This window comes from Budorcas taxicolor, chromosome 21 (genome assembly GCF_023091745.1).
Source record: "Budorcas taxicolor isolate Tak-1 chromosome 21, Takin1.1, whole genome shotgun sequence".
Taxonomy (NCBI): domain Eukaryota; kingdom Metazoa; phylum Chordata; class Mammalia; order Artiodactyla; family Bovidae; genus Budorcas; species Budorcas taxicolor.
The window spans coordinates 35425143-35442954 of record NC_068930.1 but is presented as its reverse complement, the minus strand read 5'-3'; the positions used below and the strand labels follow the sequence as shown (position 1 = coordinate 35442954).

At 37.0% G+C, this 17812-nt stretch overlaps 1 protein-coding gene across 1 annotated transcript in view; it reads left to right on the top strand.

Annotated features, from left to right (window-relative positions):
* ETFA (electron transfer flavoprotein subunit alpha) overlaps positions 1 to 17812 on the top strand; it is a 68657-nt gene that overhangs the window by 35280 nt on the left and 15565 nt on the right. Inside the window, exon 10 of the mRNA XM_052659719.1 lies at positions 15009 to 15074. Coding sequence (XP_052515679.1) covers positions 15009 to 15074 — 66 coding nt within the window. The remainder of the gene's footprint in view (positions 1 to 15008; positions 15075 to 17812) is intronic.

Sequence of the window (17812 nt, the reverse complement as noted above, 5' to 3'; positions counted from 1 at the left end):
ATTCACTTATTAGTACTAACAATTTTTTGGTGGTATCTTTACGGTTTTCTCTATATAATACCATATTGCTTGCAATTAGAGACAGTTTTCCTTCTTGCATTCCTTTGGATGCCTTTTATTTCTTTTTCTTGCCTAATTGCTCTGGTGTGGACTTTTAATACTATGTCAAATGAGAGTGACGAGAGTGTACATCCTTTTGTTGTCCCTAATCTTAGAAGAAAAACTTTCAGCTTTTCATGGTTGAATATGATGTTACCTGTGGGGTTGTCATATGTAACCTTTATTATAAAGGTGAAGTGAAGTGAAAGTCACTCAGTCGTGTCTGACTGTTTGCAACCCCATGGACCATACAGTCCATGGAATTCTGAAATACTGGAGTGGATTGCCTATCCCTTCTCCAGGGGATCTTCACAATCCAGGGATCAAACCCAGGTCTTCCTCATTGCAGGCAGATTCTTTATGAGCTGAGCCACAAGGGAGGCCCTATTATATAGGTATATTCCCTCTATACCCACTTTGTTGACTGTGTGTTCTTTATTCTATTTTTAGTCAATTTTGTTTGTGAGATTCATTCATTTAATGAAGGTAGCAGTTTTCATTTGTGTTTCATTAATGTATGGCATTTTATTTTATAAATATATCATACTTCTGCCATTTTTCCATTAATGGATGTTTATTTAGGTGGTCTATAATTTCTTGCTATTACAAGTAGTGTTGCTGCGAAAATTCTTAAAAAATGTTTCCTTGTATGTTCGTGTTTCCCTAGAGAAGTATGTGGAAGAGTGAAATTGCTTAATTACATATAGCAAATGTCTAGCTTTACCAGATATTGACATACTGTTTTCCAAAGTGGTTATTTACACTTTTCAACAGTTTATAAAATTTACCTTTGTTCTCATCCTTGCTGTATTTTGGTATTTTCAATTTTTTTTTTAACATCTTTTGCAGTTGTAGAGGTCGACAATAGCTCCAAAGATAGGTAATGGTGGTGATTACGCAACAAGGCAAACATACTTAATGCCGCAGAGCACTTGCCATTGATTAAAGTCGTAAATTTTATGTTAGATATATTTTACTACAACTTTTTAAAAGTTTTGCTAGTCTGATGGGCATGAAATCTCACTGTGCTTTTTAATTTGCTTTTCCCTGATTATGAGTAAGGAATCTTTCATTCATGTTTTTCCCCCCGTCTGAATTTCTTGTTCATATCTTTTTGGCCTATTTTTTTGCCTATCTTCTTAACAATTTTGGAAGTTCTTTTATGTATTCTGAATATTAATCTTTTGTTGGTTATGTGTATTACATATATTTTGTCTCAGGTATGACTGTCTTCTTCATTTTTTGAATCTTTTTTTTGTTTTAATAAAGAGAAGCTTTTAATTTTAATGTGATTGAACATTTTTTCCTTTTTGATATATACTTTTTTTGGTCTTTTATTTAAAAGGATCTCTGCTAAGAGAGGGTCTTAACAATATTAACCTGTATTTTTTTTCTTAAAAGTTTTATTAAAGTTTTGCTTTTCATATTTCACACTCAGTTAATCTACTTGATTTAATTGTTTGGTATGAAGTAACTATTTAATTTTTCCTCATGTAGCTAATCATTTATTACTCATTTTCTTCTGCCCTAGATCTTTTACATATCAAGTTTACATATGTGCAGAAGTCTCTTTCTAGATTCTGTGTTTTGTCTGTCAGTTGTTTATGATTGTACCAAAACTGCTCTTTGAGCTTTGTAATAAAATTACCTACTTAGGCAATACCCATCTCCCCCATTCTTCTCCAGAATTGTCTCAGCTATTCTTGACTCTGTCATTTCCCACAGTTTTAGAATTAATTTGTCAAGCTCCATATTTGGAATGTTGATTGATAAACGTCCCTGTCTCTTATTTTCAAGGGAATTCTAGTGTTTCACCACTAGGAATGCTGCTAAAGCAGTTTGCTACAATAGACAGTGTCATATCATGGTTAAGAATGGTTAGCAGTCCAGACTTTGTAGCCAGGTTGCCTGAATTCAGTTCTTAGTGTTACCACTGGCTTGCTGTGTGACCTTGGACAGATCATTTAGCCTCTGTGTACCGCCGTTTTTTCAGCTGTGTAATGGCAGTGGGTAACAGTCTATACTTCATATGGTAGTTCTGAAGATTTAATGCATTAGTCTGTGTCAAACACCTTAAACTGTGCCTGGCATATAGTATGAGTACTGTGAATTAATACTCTATTTATAATCACGAATTAGTATTCTAAATCTAGTTTGTTAGAGGTTTTTTTGTTTTGAAATCATGAACAGGTATTGAATTCTTTAACTGTTATCTGATAATTTCATTGGATTTTGTTAGGGCATTAATTAACATGTGTTGAGCTTAATAGAGTGTCAGATTTATGCTATGACTAGAATTTAATAAATACAGCTTTTTTAGCCCTGACATAGCTGGTAGTAGTTCCCATTTAACTTTTTTTTTTCCTGGATTCCCTTTTAGAAGCCCCATTGATGACTTTACCTACCTCACCATTCAAACGTATAAATAAACATATTGCAGTCATTAAAGAGTTTCTGTTATGTCCTGCCAGAGAAATTTGTTTTTTCACTTAGTGTAAGTAGATTACTTTGTCTGTATTTTGGTATTTTACTAACAGATTAGTGGTTCATTTATAATTCTAAGACTTGATGAACACTTACTAGATAAAACAGTTTTGGGGAGAATTTACTAAGACAAGAAATTTTTTCTGAGTTCTTTTGAAGAAAATTCACTAATGTTGAAAAGTCTGTGTATGAACAAACTTTATGGGAGTTATTTGTACACAGCTGGGACTGAATTTATGGACTGCTTTTCTGACTTGCTAAAAAGCTAAAGAGTGACAACCCCTTTCATACTGCATTATCCAGCTTGGCTTTTAACTCTAAGAAAATGGTGTTCACAAATTGATGCTCTATTCCTTTGGGGTTGGTATAGAAGCATTAGATTGTACTAAAATATTCATATGTGAGTGCATTTAGCTGAAAGCAATTGATGTTCTGTTCCCAAGAGGACAAAGAGAAATGCTGTATGGACCTGTAGTACAGAAAACACCCTAAGCATGCTCCTTAAAGGTAATTACATGGCCTGGATGATCAAAGCCCTTGCAGTGGAGCTTAAAGTGACAAAGGAGAAGTTGAACTAACAAACTGTGGTTTGGATGTATAGATAGTTTGGTTGTGCAAGAGCTAAAAACTTATTTGCTAAAAGTTAGTTGTAATTGTGTCTGTGAGTTCTAATTGTGTCTTTGCTTCATTATCTTAACTAATTTTTATTAGACTGTTTTCTCTACATATTTATTCCAAGAAGACCAGTGTCAGTCAAGTTTTCTTATCCATTACCATTTAGTATGTAAAGTTAATTTTTTAAGTTTTGGAGAGTCTGTTGAATTTTTTATGTACATATTAGAACTTTTATAAAAGATTCCGCTGATAGAAATTGACGTGCCTTGTAGATGATCAATCTAATTTAACAGCTGGTATGAAAATCAGTAAGAGTAGACAGCAAATCTTTGTTGTGGCCATCTTGGTGTGGCAATTTGAATAAAACTGTTCTAAATTTCTATTCTTATCCTAACTGTATTTTCGGTTCTTTCATATAAAAGCTAATGTTTTTCCTCATGTGTCGCTTCAGATAAGACAATCATGCACATTAATGTCAGAGAAAATAAGACACTGTGCTAGAAGGAGATGTTTATTCAGTGATAGCTGGTCATTTAGCACATGTGATTCCATCCTCATGTTTATTTTAGAGCCAAAGATATGAGTACCGAGATCTTGTATAAAAGAACATTTTAGTAATTTAATTTAATATATTTATGCATTAATATTAACTAAAGTTAGTCTGAGAAGGAATTGGGGAAATGGATTGGGGGCAGGGGAATGTTTTCCATTTCCTTAAAGTGAAGTTACTTAGATGGTCTCTAGTAAGGTTGGATGAATAGTAAATTTACTCTTCTCTTATAAGCATTTCCCTTTTCTACATTATTAGCTCTGCTCAGATTCTTATTAGAGCTTTAAAAGGTGGCTCAAGGAGTTTTTGTGTAATTTGGGCTGAACTCATATAGAACTCAAGTTGCTTTTTTTTTTCAGAACAGTTTTAGATTTACAGAAAAATGGTACCAACAGTACAGAGAATTCCCGTAAGTCTTTTACCTGGTTCCCATATTGTTATTTTCTAATGTTGTTGGAAATGTTGATGGGCTTCCCTGCTGGCTCAGCTGGTGACGAATCTGCCAGCAGTGCGGAAGACCTGGGTTCGATCCCTGGGCTGGGAAGATCCGCTGGAGAAGGAAAAGACTACCCACTGCAGTATTCTGGCCTGGAGAATTTTGATAGTTATTAAAAGACAGGATTCTAGAATTAAGTGTTTTGAAGATGAAGAATGGTATAAAGGATTCTGTCAAGGAAATTACTTCCTGATGACTTTATTGTGGTAAAAATCTAATGAAATTTGCAACCATATTTAAGTGTATAATTCAGAGACATCAGTTATATTCAGACTATTGTACAACTATGCTTCACTTTCATGCACTGGAGAAGGAAATGGCAACCCACTCCAGTATTCTTGCCTAGAGAATCCCAGGGATGGGGGAGCCTGGTGGGCTGCCGTCTATGGGGTCGCACAGAGTCGGACACGACTAAAGTGACTTAGCAGCAGCAGCAGCATTGTACAACCATAACCTCTGTTTATACTCCAAATTTTTCATCACCCCAAAAGAGAAACTCTGTAACCATTAAGCAGTAGTTCTCCATTCCTTCCAACCTCAGGCTCTGGTAATCCCTAATCTACTTTATGTCTCTATGAGTTCACTATGCTGGATATTTTAAGAGTGAATCATACAATATTTGTCCTTTTGTGAGTGTCTTCTTTTAGCATATTTTCAGGTTTAATCCTTATTGTAGCATATGTCAGAACGTCATTCCTTTTTATGGCTGAAAAATATTTTAATAATATTCCATGAATATTTTGTTTATTTGTTTATCTGTTGATAGATACTTTGGTCGTTTTTGTTTTTACCTTTTGGCTATTGTGAATAATGCTGCTTTGAACATTCTCATATAATTATCTGTTAAGTTCCTGCTTTAAATTCTTTTGGGTGGTAAAGTTAGGCCTGGGATTGCTGGGCCACATGATAAGTCTTTGTTTAGCTTTTTGAAGAGCCTCCAAAGTGTTTTTCTCTAGTTACTATATAGCCTTCATGAGCTTCTTGGCATAGAAACTGTCTTTATTATTTTAGATTAAATAATCATCAAGAAAGGCTATGCACAAACAATGACCTTCTTAGTAATTTTGCGAATGAGGCAACTTGGTGAGTGTAAAGAATAGTACTTTGAAGTCGGGTTCTGTTGCCAGCTTGGTTCTTCAGGCCTCTGTTTTTTTTAATCAATGACATAGATATTGTGCATAGAATTAGATATTGTGCATTGAATTGTGGTGCTGGAGAAGACTCTTGAGAGTCCCTTGGATAGCAAGGAGATCAAACCAGTCAATCCTAAAGGAAATCAGCCCTGAATATTCATTGGAAGGACGGATGCTGAAGTTGAAGCTTCGGTACTTCGGCCATCTGATACAAATAGCTGACTCATTGGAAAAGAACCCAATGCTAGGAAAGATTGAGGGCAGAAGGAGAAGGGAGCGACAGAGGATGAAATGGTTGGATGGCATCACTGACTCATTGGACATGAATTTGAGGAAACTCTGGGCGATGGCAAAGGACAAGGAAGCCTGGTGTGCTGCAGTCCATGGAGTGACAAAGAGTTGGACATGAATTAGCAGCTGAACAATAACAACAAATGCATAGATAACCTTCAGTTTAGTCACTCAGTTGTGCCCAACTCTTTGTGACCCCATGAATCGCAGCACGCCAGGCCTCCCTGTCCATCACCAACTCCCGGAGTTCACTCAAACTCACGTCCATCGAGTCGGTGATGCCATCCAGCCATCTCATCCTCTGTCAGCCCCTTCTCCTCCTGCCCCCAGTGCCTCCCAGCATCAGAGTCTTTTCCAATGAGTCAACTCTTCGCATGAGGTGGCCAAAGTACTGGAGTTTCAGCTTTAGCATCATTCCTTCCAAAGAAATCCCAGGGTTGATCTCCTTCAGAATGGACTGGTTGGATCTCCTTGCAGTCCAAGGGACTCTCAGAAGTCTTCTCCAACACCACAGTTCAAAAACATCAGTTCTTCGGCACTCAGCTTTCTATCCTTACTGTTACAAAATTCTGTATAGGTATATATAATTTAGCCGTTAGATCAATTAAACCTTACTGATGAAAAATTTTATACTTAAACTTTTTATTTGATTGCTAAAAATGCAAGGCTTTATAATATACTAATTATATATCTAAGTAATTTGATGTTGTACACCCAAATATTTCAGTGTAATTTAATCATCTGAGTAATTTTATATTATACCTAGGAATTCCCTGGTCATCCAGTGATAAGTACTCTGCACTTCCACTACAGGGGGCACAGGTTCAATCTCTGGTTGGGGAACTAATCTCACGAGCTGTGGGGCATGGCCTACACACACACACGGGAACTAATCTCACAAGCTGTGGGACATGGCCTACACACACATGCACACACACACACACACACACACACACACACACATCTCGCAAGCTGTGGGACATGGCCTACACACACACGCACACACACACACACACACACACATCTCGCAAGCTGTGGGACATGGCCTACACACACACACACTTGACTGCTTTCTGTCATTCTAGGTGTCCTTGAAGAAAGTCTTTCCACACACACTTGTTTCTGTCATTCTAGGTGTCCTTGAAGAAAGTCTTCCTGCAATAGAAAATCTGTGCATTTAGTATAGAAGCTAATTACTACCTAAATGCTAAACATTTACGTGCAAAATAGTTAAGTATTAAAAGTTATATTTTATTATAAAAATACTTTCTTAAGAAAAACTTATGTCAGATTCTATGCATCAAGAAATCAAATCCTACATTTAAAAACAGTATTTAAAGACCAAGAGCTGAAATTTCACCTTTTTTGGTTTACTTTTAGACTTTTGAATTCTAAATCACAACATAGTTAGTTACTATCCTTTAAAAAATTCTTTTAACTTTGTATTTGAGAAACTGAGTTACTAAACTTATACTTTGAACAAGAATAATAAGGTATGTAATGAAGCAATATGGGCTTTCCAGGTGGCTCAGTGGTAAAGAATCTACCTGCCAGTGTGGGAGATGCAGGTTTGATCCCTGGGTCAGGTAGATCCCCTGGAGGAGGAAATGGCAACCCACTGCAGCATTCTTGCCTGGAAAATCCCATGGACAGAGGTGCCTGATGGGCCATAGTCCAGAGTCCCAAAGAGTTAGACATGACTGAATGAATGAGTGCACAAACGCAATGAAACCTATGCTAGAAGTATAAATTACCACTTGCTTTGGTCATATTGTAACTAGACTGGTCTTGAAGATGACATTTAATTGGCTTCTCTGGGGGGAAAGGTGGGCCAATAAAAAGAATATAGAGGAACTCCTATCTGGATGAATTTAGGATTTTAAAACACCTTGGACAAAAAACCCAAGCTATGTATTCTCTGCCTAGTAAGCACCGAGTCCATCTACTGAGCCATGGAATATCTATTCATATGAGAAACCTACAGAGGTTTCTTTTAAATGAGTTTTCTGATTTTGTTTCTAGACCTTTTCCATTAAAGTTATTGGAACCAGATATTGACTTCATCTAAAACCAGGTGAAAGTTTTTATCCAAAGTGTTAGTTTTCTATATAGGTTATATAAGCTAAACATCAAAGACATCAACAAACAAGAAATGGTTTCCAAGTCCTGCCCCTTCCATGAGTCCATCTTCTTGATGGCCTTGTAGCCAGTGCATTTGTGTGAAACATTTGTATTAGAGGCATTTCAGTTGATGTGCAACTAACTGGTCATTAGATAAATCAAAGGCTATAGTATGTCCTAATTCAGGATGAGGAACTCAGAAATAAGCTATCAACTGATACATCTAGTAACTTGGGGTAAAAACTAATGTTAGCTAAAGTTGATACTTTTTTTTACATATAACCTTATGTTAGCTGTACATCTCATCTTGTTTTAGTGATTTTTCTCCATGATAAATATATTTACTGGAGTTTTAATAAACTAGTGACTTCAGTTAAAGGGTATTAATAGTACTGTCACAATATTGAGTTATTTGTGATGTAGTAGAAGTACTGAACTTAAAATCAAAGGTTAAGAAGCCTGCCTTTTACTAGGTGTGTGTAACTTTGAATGGCTCATCAAGCCTCCTTGAGCCTATGCTTTCTGTTCTATAAAATGAGAAAAATTTCCACCCCTTAGAGTTATTGTCATAGTTAAGTGAGATAATGTTTATAAAGTAGAGTATGGTTACTGGCATATTATAGACAATTCATGTAGTTGTGATGATTAACATGCCATCTCAAATACTGATACAATCTGAGTTAGTCCTAGTATAGGACCATTATCTGATGGTTGAGACATACCTTAAGCTTCATAGCAGGAGTGTGCATAAAATTCTGTATTCATATGAAACTCAGTTGAGGCATAAACCTGTCTGAGAATTTCATAATACAGGCAGAGAGCTGTTTGAGAGAAGAGCCACAGTTGTGCTTTGCATTTTGGGGCCTCTTCCAAAAAGAGAAGGGACTTAAAAACAATTTGGCAAACGGAGGAAATAGTTTGGCCTTTTAAATGAGTAGCAGGATGAAATATAGCAATATTAATGCACAAGAGACTTGCAGTAATTAGAAAATATAGTTCGGTTAATCTACTTCTCAAAGAGACATTCATTATTTCCTATGATGAATTACATTTAACTCCTAACCTGGCATTTGTCCTGGGTATTTGTGTTGTGTTTTAGCTGTTGTAACAGTTGCTGTTTAAGGTTATGCCTCTGTAGTCTTCTGAGTAAACAATGTTGAGGGAGAGTGTGCCGTTCTGTAAAATTTGTTTCATCCGAGGCAGTCTTAGGGTATTGTTTTTAAGCACATACATAGGATTACTGAATTCTAGTTTTTAATAGAACTGCTTATATGATGTCTTTAAATTTTTTGTCTTCAAATAAATGTAGCTTTTTACATTCCTTCCCCAATCTGGAAAGCGAGACTTGGTAGAAAAGGAATTTTAAACCTGATTTTTAAAGAGGCAAAGAAATACTGGCCTGGTTTTTCTGCTCTGAAAGCTCCAGATTTAACCACTCTTCTCATAGTCATATTTTTATATAAACATAAAAGTAAACATTTAAATCTTTCATTTCTACTCTGTTTAAGCAGAACTGAAGTTGCTGCAGGCAGAATACTGTTCCAATTATAGGAAAAAAGATGTAATTTCAACTTGATATATATTATTTTTGTATGACAAATTTGATATGTCTTGGTAGCTGTCTCTGGGCTATGTATCCCTGTGTGAAGATTATGTTAGAATTTTGTGAAGAAACTCACCTCAACTTCCTAGGCCAGCCAGCACTGTCTAGAAAGTTGGGCTGAATTCAAACTTTACAGCTAGTACTAAGTGCCCCTCTCCCCCAAAATCACTAAGAATATCAGTAAAAAAATTTCCCAATACATTATCCCAGAAGAATTTTATAAAGTTAAATAGCAACTTCTCTTGAGATAGTGATAGTTACTATCACAATAGTAAACTACCCAAGTAGTTTAAAGTGGCATTTATGTGGCAGTTGGTTGTCTAATGCCTTCTGGTTTAAAGATTTAGTGATCATTCAGTAATAATAATAGCATTAATAGTAATGGCTCATATTTTGAGCACTTCACATGCATTGTGTTATTTAATAATCCCAACAATCCTACTAGCTGCAGGTATTTAATTTAAAAATAACATTTTTAAAATGTAGGTAGGTATGTTGTTTCTTTAGACATAGTGCTGTGGCACACTTAATAGGCTACAGTGTAGTGTAAACATACCGTCTATATACACTAGGAAACCAAAAGCTTCTTGTGACTTGTTTTTTGCACTGCTCACTTTATTGCAGTAGTCTGGAATGCGCAAAATCTCCAGGGTGTGCCCGTATCCTTTTTTGAGAAGTGTGAGCCTTTCGGGATAGAGTCTTCAGGTTTTTCTAAACTTTCAAGAAAGAGTATCTCACTAGAGAACAAAATTTGATAATCAGTTTCAGGGTATAAATTTACTGTTTTAAACCAGCCATTTTCATCTGCTTTGGGTTTTCTTATAATGGTCTACCATACCTGAAAATTGGTGGATTTGAGTCATCTGTGTGTTTCTCTATTGACTGCCCCCTTATTTAATCTTCAGCCTGGTCATTCTGCTGACTTTCCTTTTATGATCTTCTGAGCCAATAAAAGCAAAGCTAACACAAGATACTAATGTCATTCTGTCTTGAGGTCTTACTGTCATGCTCTGCAGTACCTCATAGAGCTTACAAGAAGGCTCTTCTTTACTTTGGTTTTTTGTTTGTTTGTGTGCCTCACGGATTGTGGAATCTTATTAGTTCCCTGACCAGGGATTGAATCTGGTCTCTCGACTGTGAAGGTACGATCCTAACCACTGGACCTCCAGGGAATTCCCTTCTTTAGCTTGTTCTTAAATTACCTTGGATCTTTGGCTGTCTAGCACGGTGGTAACCATGAAGTTACATGTGGATATTGGGCACTTGAAATGTGGCTAGATTTAATGAGATTATATTATTAAAATTGGCTTCACCTATTTCATTTCACTTTAATGAGGCTAATAGAAATTTTTTTAAAGTATGTGGCTTACAATATTTTTATATTATATATCTCTTTTGGATTTAATAATGTTAGGCAAAAATCACAACATGCAAGTAAGAAACACTTTTCTCCTTAGCATCTGCACCAGGATCTTCTGGAGAGCAGGACTCAGAAATGTATGCTCTTGGAATTCCTTATTTCCTGCCCAAGATTTGAGTGAAGCAGGAGAGTGATGTTAGCAAATACTTTCAGAAGAAAGCAGCCAAAACCCAAATCATGCATCAGAGAATACTCTGACCATGTTACTTCCCCAGGTTGGTTAGATTTCTGTAAAAGTGTTAAGATTTCATTTCAGTCTTTCAATTCTCGGACATACAGATTTGTCATCATACTCGGACTAGTAAAACCTCTTCTAAAAGCGTGTTTTGTTTGAAGGACTAAGGAGCAGGAACAGATGGGTTAGGCTGTAAAAGTAGACTCCCGTTTGGCAGAGGACAGAAATTACTCCAGAGAACCATCATCCCCAAAACTGCTTCCTGCTGCTAAAGGCCATTCTGCTTCTTGTTGGCAGGAACAGAAAGTAAGGGGTTGCGTAAGAGACCAGAGCTCTGTCACACCGGATTTTTATGATCTTACCTTAACCTATGTTGACTGAGCTTCTTGAGTGTGTATCACAGGGGATTCTTGCTGTCCTGTACTTCTGCTAGTCCATACAACTCTTTTGTATGAATAAGGGAAAAAATACTCCTTTCTCAAGTTACTTTACTGCCATCTGTTGGAAAATTATTGTAATAAAAATGCAGATCTATAATGACTATGATATGAATAATGCCTCCCTCCAGAGTTGTTCAGTATACAGCCTGCTCAGCTGTATATGGTAGCCCTGGGATCACCCCAGGAGTCCACTAGTCACTGAGTGGGCTGAGAAAATCGGTGTTTGAATAAATCTCAGTTCTTGAGTGGTACACCAGTGGCTTGGGAAACCAGATACTGTGCTAAGGATTGAAGCTTTACAATCCCAGTTATTCAGATGAGCAAGCTGAGGCATAGAGAGGTTAAAACAATTGGCTCACGGTCAAAGGTCTGTTAGATGGCTGAGCTGGCATTTATTTCAGCATAGGCAGTGAGATTCCAGAGCCTAGGTTCTAAACTTCTAAATGACAGTGATAAACTCCTCTTGCAAACCTCTGTTAACCACACTGGGTGCAGCAGTCTCCAAGCCCTATTCCTGTGTTTATCTGAGCACACTCTGAGGTAGTGTAGACATCTGCTCCTGAGTTCTTTGAATGAGGCTACAGCTGCAGTCTTTTTTAGGTCTTGGCAAAGAAAGAAAGATTTGTTTGAACTTGTTTGAAGTAGGTGCTGTCCCTTCTTTACCAACCCTGTGGCTTTACTGCTCACCCGTCCTCTCCATCCTTGAATTTCACGATGATTAACCCAGACTGCTACCAGCTGTGTCCTTCGTCCTAGTTTCTTACTCTTGTAGGTTTCTTTCCCTTTGTGAAGGCTACTAGAACTTTATCTCCAGGACTACCCCTCCTTCCTTTTCTGTCTGTTCCTTTCTTTAATCCCACCTCTTTTTTGAACCCTTAATTGTTGTTCCCCCCTCCAACATCACCTCTCATTTTCGCTCCAAAGTTTTTTACCTACCATCCGATTTAGAAAGAAAGTGCCTCAGGGCAGGGATTGCCTTGTTATGTTGTGAAGCAGTGTCTAAGTGCTCCATAAATTAGCATCTGTGGAGGGTTTTGCACATACTAATTATTATTATTGAAATACAGAAATGCTTTCTGAATCATGAGGAAGCATCCTATGACTGTAGTCTAATTGCCTGTACACGTTTTCTGAAAAAGAAGAAAAAAAGCGTCAAGCCTCTCTTCCTGTCTTAAAGAGCCATCAGATCTCAGAACAGCAGCCAAAATCTCAGGACTCATTCAGGGCTGTTGTTTCAAAGCTTTTTTTAAATTTATTCAGAGAACCATGTTTGCGTGATAGTAAAATAAGTTCTTATTGGTCAGGAACAGGTCAGAATTTACCTGTTTGGACAATTTATGCTTTTTAGAAAGGTGGGAATGACCCTGGAACCACCGTTGGTTTCCTTTGGCCCAGAATCTGTTATTTCTTTACTGACATTTATGGTTAAAGCCAGCAGTAGTCATTTCTCAGGAGGTTTAATGTAAATTTCATTTATATCATATTTATGTTGATGTTTACTGCCAGAGTGAATCAGCATTTTTATTAGCATTTTATAATGCAAATGGGGAGGCTTTTAAGACTTGCTGAATTTTAATGTAGACATGTATGTCAGAAAGACCCCTTTATATAGAACTATTGATCCTTTCCAATATATGGTTTGAGAACATACTTCAAAGCATGGTTAGCAAGACAGTGTCTATCTAAATAACTTACTCTAAAAATCTTTACATTTTACAAATGTAAAAAGCTTTACATTTTGGCCTGGTTTTCCTGAATGTAGGATTTAGTAAATATACCGTGATTAATAATTTAATAAATGTTCTCTCTTAAAAGAAATGCTGGTCAGAATAAACTGAATGATGTTAAAATTATCGATTGAAGTTACCTGTAGTCTTCAGTGGAAAATACTGGTGCTTTTTCAAAATAGTAGTGCTTGTTTATTAGTCATACAAGTGTCATTGTCTGATAAGAGTATAATAACAAGGCCTTACTGTATTATCCAAAGGTGTATGGCCATAATTGATGCATTGGATTATGTTTAAGATAAGATCATGGGATTGCTTTTTATCCTCACCCCATACATATTGCTTTCTACAGTAGTGTACTCCCCACCCTAAGACACAGTCTCTTTAGGCCTAAGTGCTCTTTCCTATTTTCAGGCTTTTGATGATTAACTAATGAGCAGGTTGAATTGAAAAGCAAACCCAGCTCACTGTAGATTTTTAGATGATTAACTCACATTGGGGGCTAGGTTGTGTCCTTTCCAGAGTACTTAAGAGTATCCTGCTGCTCTAGAAGCGGTGGACACTTTATGCCTTTAAAGAGAAGACCCAGAGAGATACGCTATCAATGTGCTGGGTCAAGTTACAGGTTTCAAGCTGCTCACGAGCTGAGGATCATCTGTTGTACTGGTCCTCAACTCTGTGTATGTTAGAGCATCCTGAGGAGCCTTTTTAGAAAGGTCCTCTGTTGAAGAGCTTTTTAAAGAAAAGCTCCAGTGCTCATGAATTAGATTACAGGCCATGCAGAAGACAAAGTGGGACCACCTGACATAGTCATTGACTTTGAAGTATTTGCCCTGTAATAAAACTGTGTGACAGAGCCACCTTCAGTACCTTCCACATTACTCATATTGAGGAGAGACGATACTGTCAGTTGTGACAGAACTGTAGTGTCAGTCTGGTTACATGGTAAGGGGCACCCCCTACCCAAGCCAGGGCTTGTTCAGTTTATGTGTGGGGAAAGCTTTTCAGCTGAAGTTTTAATTATCCCTAATAGAGCAACTAAGCATTTTTAATTAAGCACTTATTAAATCGGTTTTCCATGATGATAGTGAGTTTTCATTTTTAGATAAAGGTACAGAGAGCAGTCATCATTCCCTTTATAATTAGTTGAAGCAGAGGGGTAGGAAGAGGTGCAACTATCATCCACATTTACTGGGAAACTGCAGTGCAGGGACCCATTTATTAGGCGTTAGAAATACAAAGGTTCATTCTGTGCCTGTGAGAAATCTGTTATTTTTTAATTAAGGAGATTATGTGTGTGTGTGTGTGTGAGAGACCCTTGAGACTGATTTGTATATTTGGTTTTTCTAAATGTGAAGCTTAATAAATATACTCTGATAACCACTTCAACAAATATCCATGAGAAGCAAATAGCTGAGTCAAAGTATACTTTAATATGTATTTCTATATTAATATGAAATGTGTGTATATTGTGAATGGCTCCATGCAGGGTGGTGAGTTGAAGAGCTGTATCCAAATGAGTAGCACAGACAGAAAGTACAGCCTTACAGCAAATTGTGAGATTAAGTGAAACAGTTGATATGAAATGCTTAGCACAGTGGTCGACACACAGTTAATGCTCAAAAACTCTTATTATCCAATATTATTGTTCCACCACTACTTTATGAATTCAGAGGTAAGTGTGGACTATGGGTTAGGGAGATCAGGGAAGGAGGAAGGCATAATTTAAGTAATACATATTGCATCTGTTTCATTTAAAATATTTCTTGTAAAAGACTTGAGTTGGTTATAGCAAGTACTTTGGAAGGTGTAATATATGAATGCATATTAATGATATGGTCTCTTTTGTTTCAGGAACTTTATATTGCTGTAGGAATATCTGGAGCCATCCAACATTTAGCTGGGATGAAAGACAGCAAGGTAACTACACAATAGTGATGATATTAAGAGGAAAAGTTTTCACATTTTAAAATTTAGGTTTCACTGAAATGCTTCCATGTAGTTATAGTGTGTGTAGTGGAACCGTCCGCATTAACACAAACCTGGGAATTGAAAGGTATATACACCACTGTACCCTGCCTGAGGATGTACCACTGGTGGGAGAGGCAGTGTGTATCATGGAAAGAGATGTGAACCTGAATCCCAGCTCCCCTGCAAACTTACCACCTAACATGCCTTGTTTGTGCCTCAGCTCTTTGTCTGCCAAATGCATGTGTTGGAAGATCTCTTTCAGCTCTCACAATCCATGGCTAGAGAATATGGGGTGAAAACAACTTGATGAGGTTCTGACCATCTAGTTTATGACGTACTGATTCCTGGTTCTATGTTTTACCCTAGTCCCCTAATGGTCCCACTGTCATACGTCAGCAGTGCCCGTCTTTTTGGGTCGTTACTAAATTGTGACTGACACGTTTTGGATTGGAGCATCTCAGAACCTTAGTAATTGTCAAAAATGCAGCATATAGAGGAGCCACTTGATTTTAACTTGCTGCTTGAATTCTATCTAGAAGTCCTGTGTGATGACTCTGTGAACATACATTTCAGAATATGACACATTAATTCATGCATAACAATGCACAGTTTGAATTATGAACTTAGTCTTTCATGAAGTCAGAGATGCCTCTGACACTCCTGCTTTTATTCATTCAGATGGAAGTTTGATAGAAAAGGTAATAAAACTTTTAATAGGTTTAACTTCTAACTTGAAAAGATGCATGCACTACCTCCTTGTAACCTCTAAATGAGTTGGCCCAAAACCAGTCAGATTTCACAGTTGGATGGCAGGTTTCTTCACTGAGCTCTGAAAGCAGCAGTGCCAATGGGGAAAATGTTATTGCTGCATTAGAGGGGAAAAAAAAAAAACCAATAAACACCAGCAACCTTCAAAAATATTTTTAGCTGGGCCTGTTCAGACATATCTAGAATTTTGCTTCTCTCTCTGCCTGCCTAAAGATCTTGGTGAAAGTTCTTGTTCATGCCAGCAGGGCTGGGCTGGAGGAGAAATGGACTAGATGGTAAATGTCAAAGCTAAAAGGGAATAATTGAATTAAGGAGACCCATGTTGGGGAATAATCTGTAAGAATAAACTTGAGCCAATAATTTGTCTGTCTATCCAGTCAACAAATATTTACTAAGTCTGTGTACTTTGTACAGATGCTGGAGTTGCTTAAATGAAAATGACATAGTCTCTGTCATAACTCTCTTTTGTGGGAGACGCACCAATCTTAGATTGTAATTTTGGCTAAGTTTTAAAATGGAGGATTGGGACTTCCTGGTGGTCCAGTAGTTAAGAATTTGCTTTCCAGTGCAGGGGATGTGAGTTTGAGCCCTAGACAGGGAACTAAGATCCCATATGCTGCAGGGCAACTAAGCCCACGTGCCACAACTACAAAGCCCAGCTGCCGCAACCAAGACCTGACCCAGCCATAGATAAAGTGATTGGTTTAAGTCTGATAGTTCAGTTCAGTCACTCAGTCGTGTCAGACTCTTTGCAGCCCCATAGACTGGAGCATGCCAGGCTCCCTTATCCATCACCAACTCCCAGAGCCTGCTCTGCATATAAGCTGTATACAGATATATGGTTGAATACAGTCTGTGCTTTAAAATGTCCAAAAGGAAGAAGAGTATTAATTTATAAGGACGTATTAAAAGAGCCCTAGAGTACACGCAAGATTTTATCATAATTATTTACGGTTGATATTTCAGGAATATTCTTTCAGTAATCTGAGAATTCTGTAACTGGCCTAAATCTTTTTTCTTAAATACTATGGTGGTTCTTTGCCCACAATTACAGGCTCTTTCTTTAAAAATAACTTTTATATACTGGGATGAAAAAGCTTTCAGATGATTAAACTGTCAGATGTTTGACTAGGTGGCCTCCAGGAAATCATTAACCATCGTTAATTAAATAAATCTCTGCTAGTAGCTATGAAGCAGGCTACTTATTCCCAGAAGAGAAAGACCACGATGCAAATCAATGCCTATCATTCAAAATGTTTGTCCTTGTGACTAGATTTGAGGTGTATATTGAAACCGTGCTATATTATAGTCTTTGACCACACTTTAATATATATGGCATGTTTCTCTGCATCAGTAGTTACCTGCACTGCAGTGTGTGCCAATTTCAGATATTCTGGAATATTCAGGCCTCAGGGCCCTTTTAGAGGATTTTACACATATATCATATAGACTATATTTTAAGTTAGACTGTATCAAACTACTTGAAAAGGGTGTTCTGCCTGTTTTCATGAGATGGAGTAATAGGCTGGGAAGTACTTAATTTTACTTCCAAAGATTCAAAAATTATCATTTTTTAATTAAAATAACACCATGTCAGAGTCAAAAGTCTAATCTTACTTTAATTGGAATGGTGTTAGAAGCATCTGTGGGGATAACCAAACTATTTGTAATATATAAAGAAATCTGTTATTAATAGAATAATTGTGTAAACATAACATGTTTTTTCGTGACAGTTTCTCCGTAATCTGTTACTGATCTGTCATTATAATCATTTACATTTAAAGATTTTATGGGAGTTAAGAGGAACTTGTGGTAGTTTTTGTAGGAGACGTAGTACTTTGTTACATTTATTTGCTGCATACATAAGGACTTAAACTTTTTTGTTTTAAATATTCATCTTTACTTAATAGGCCAACTAG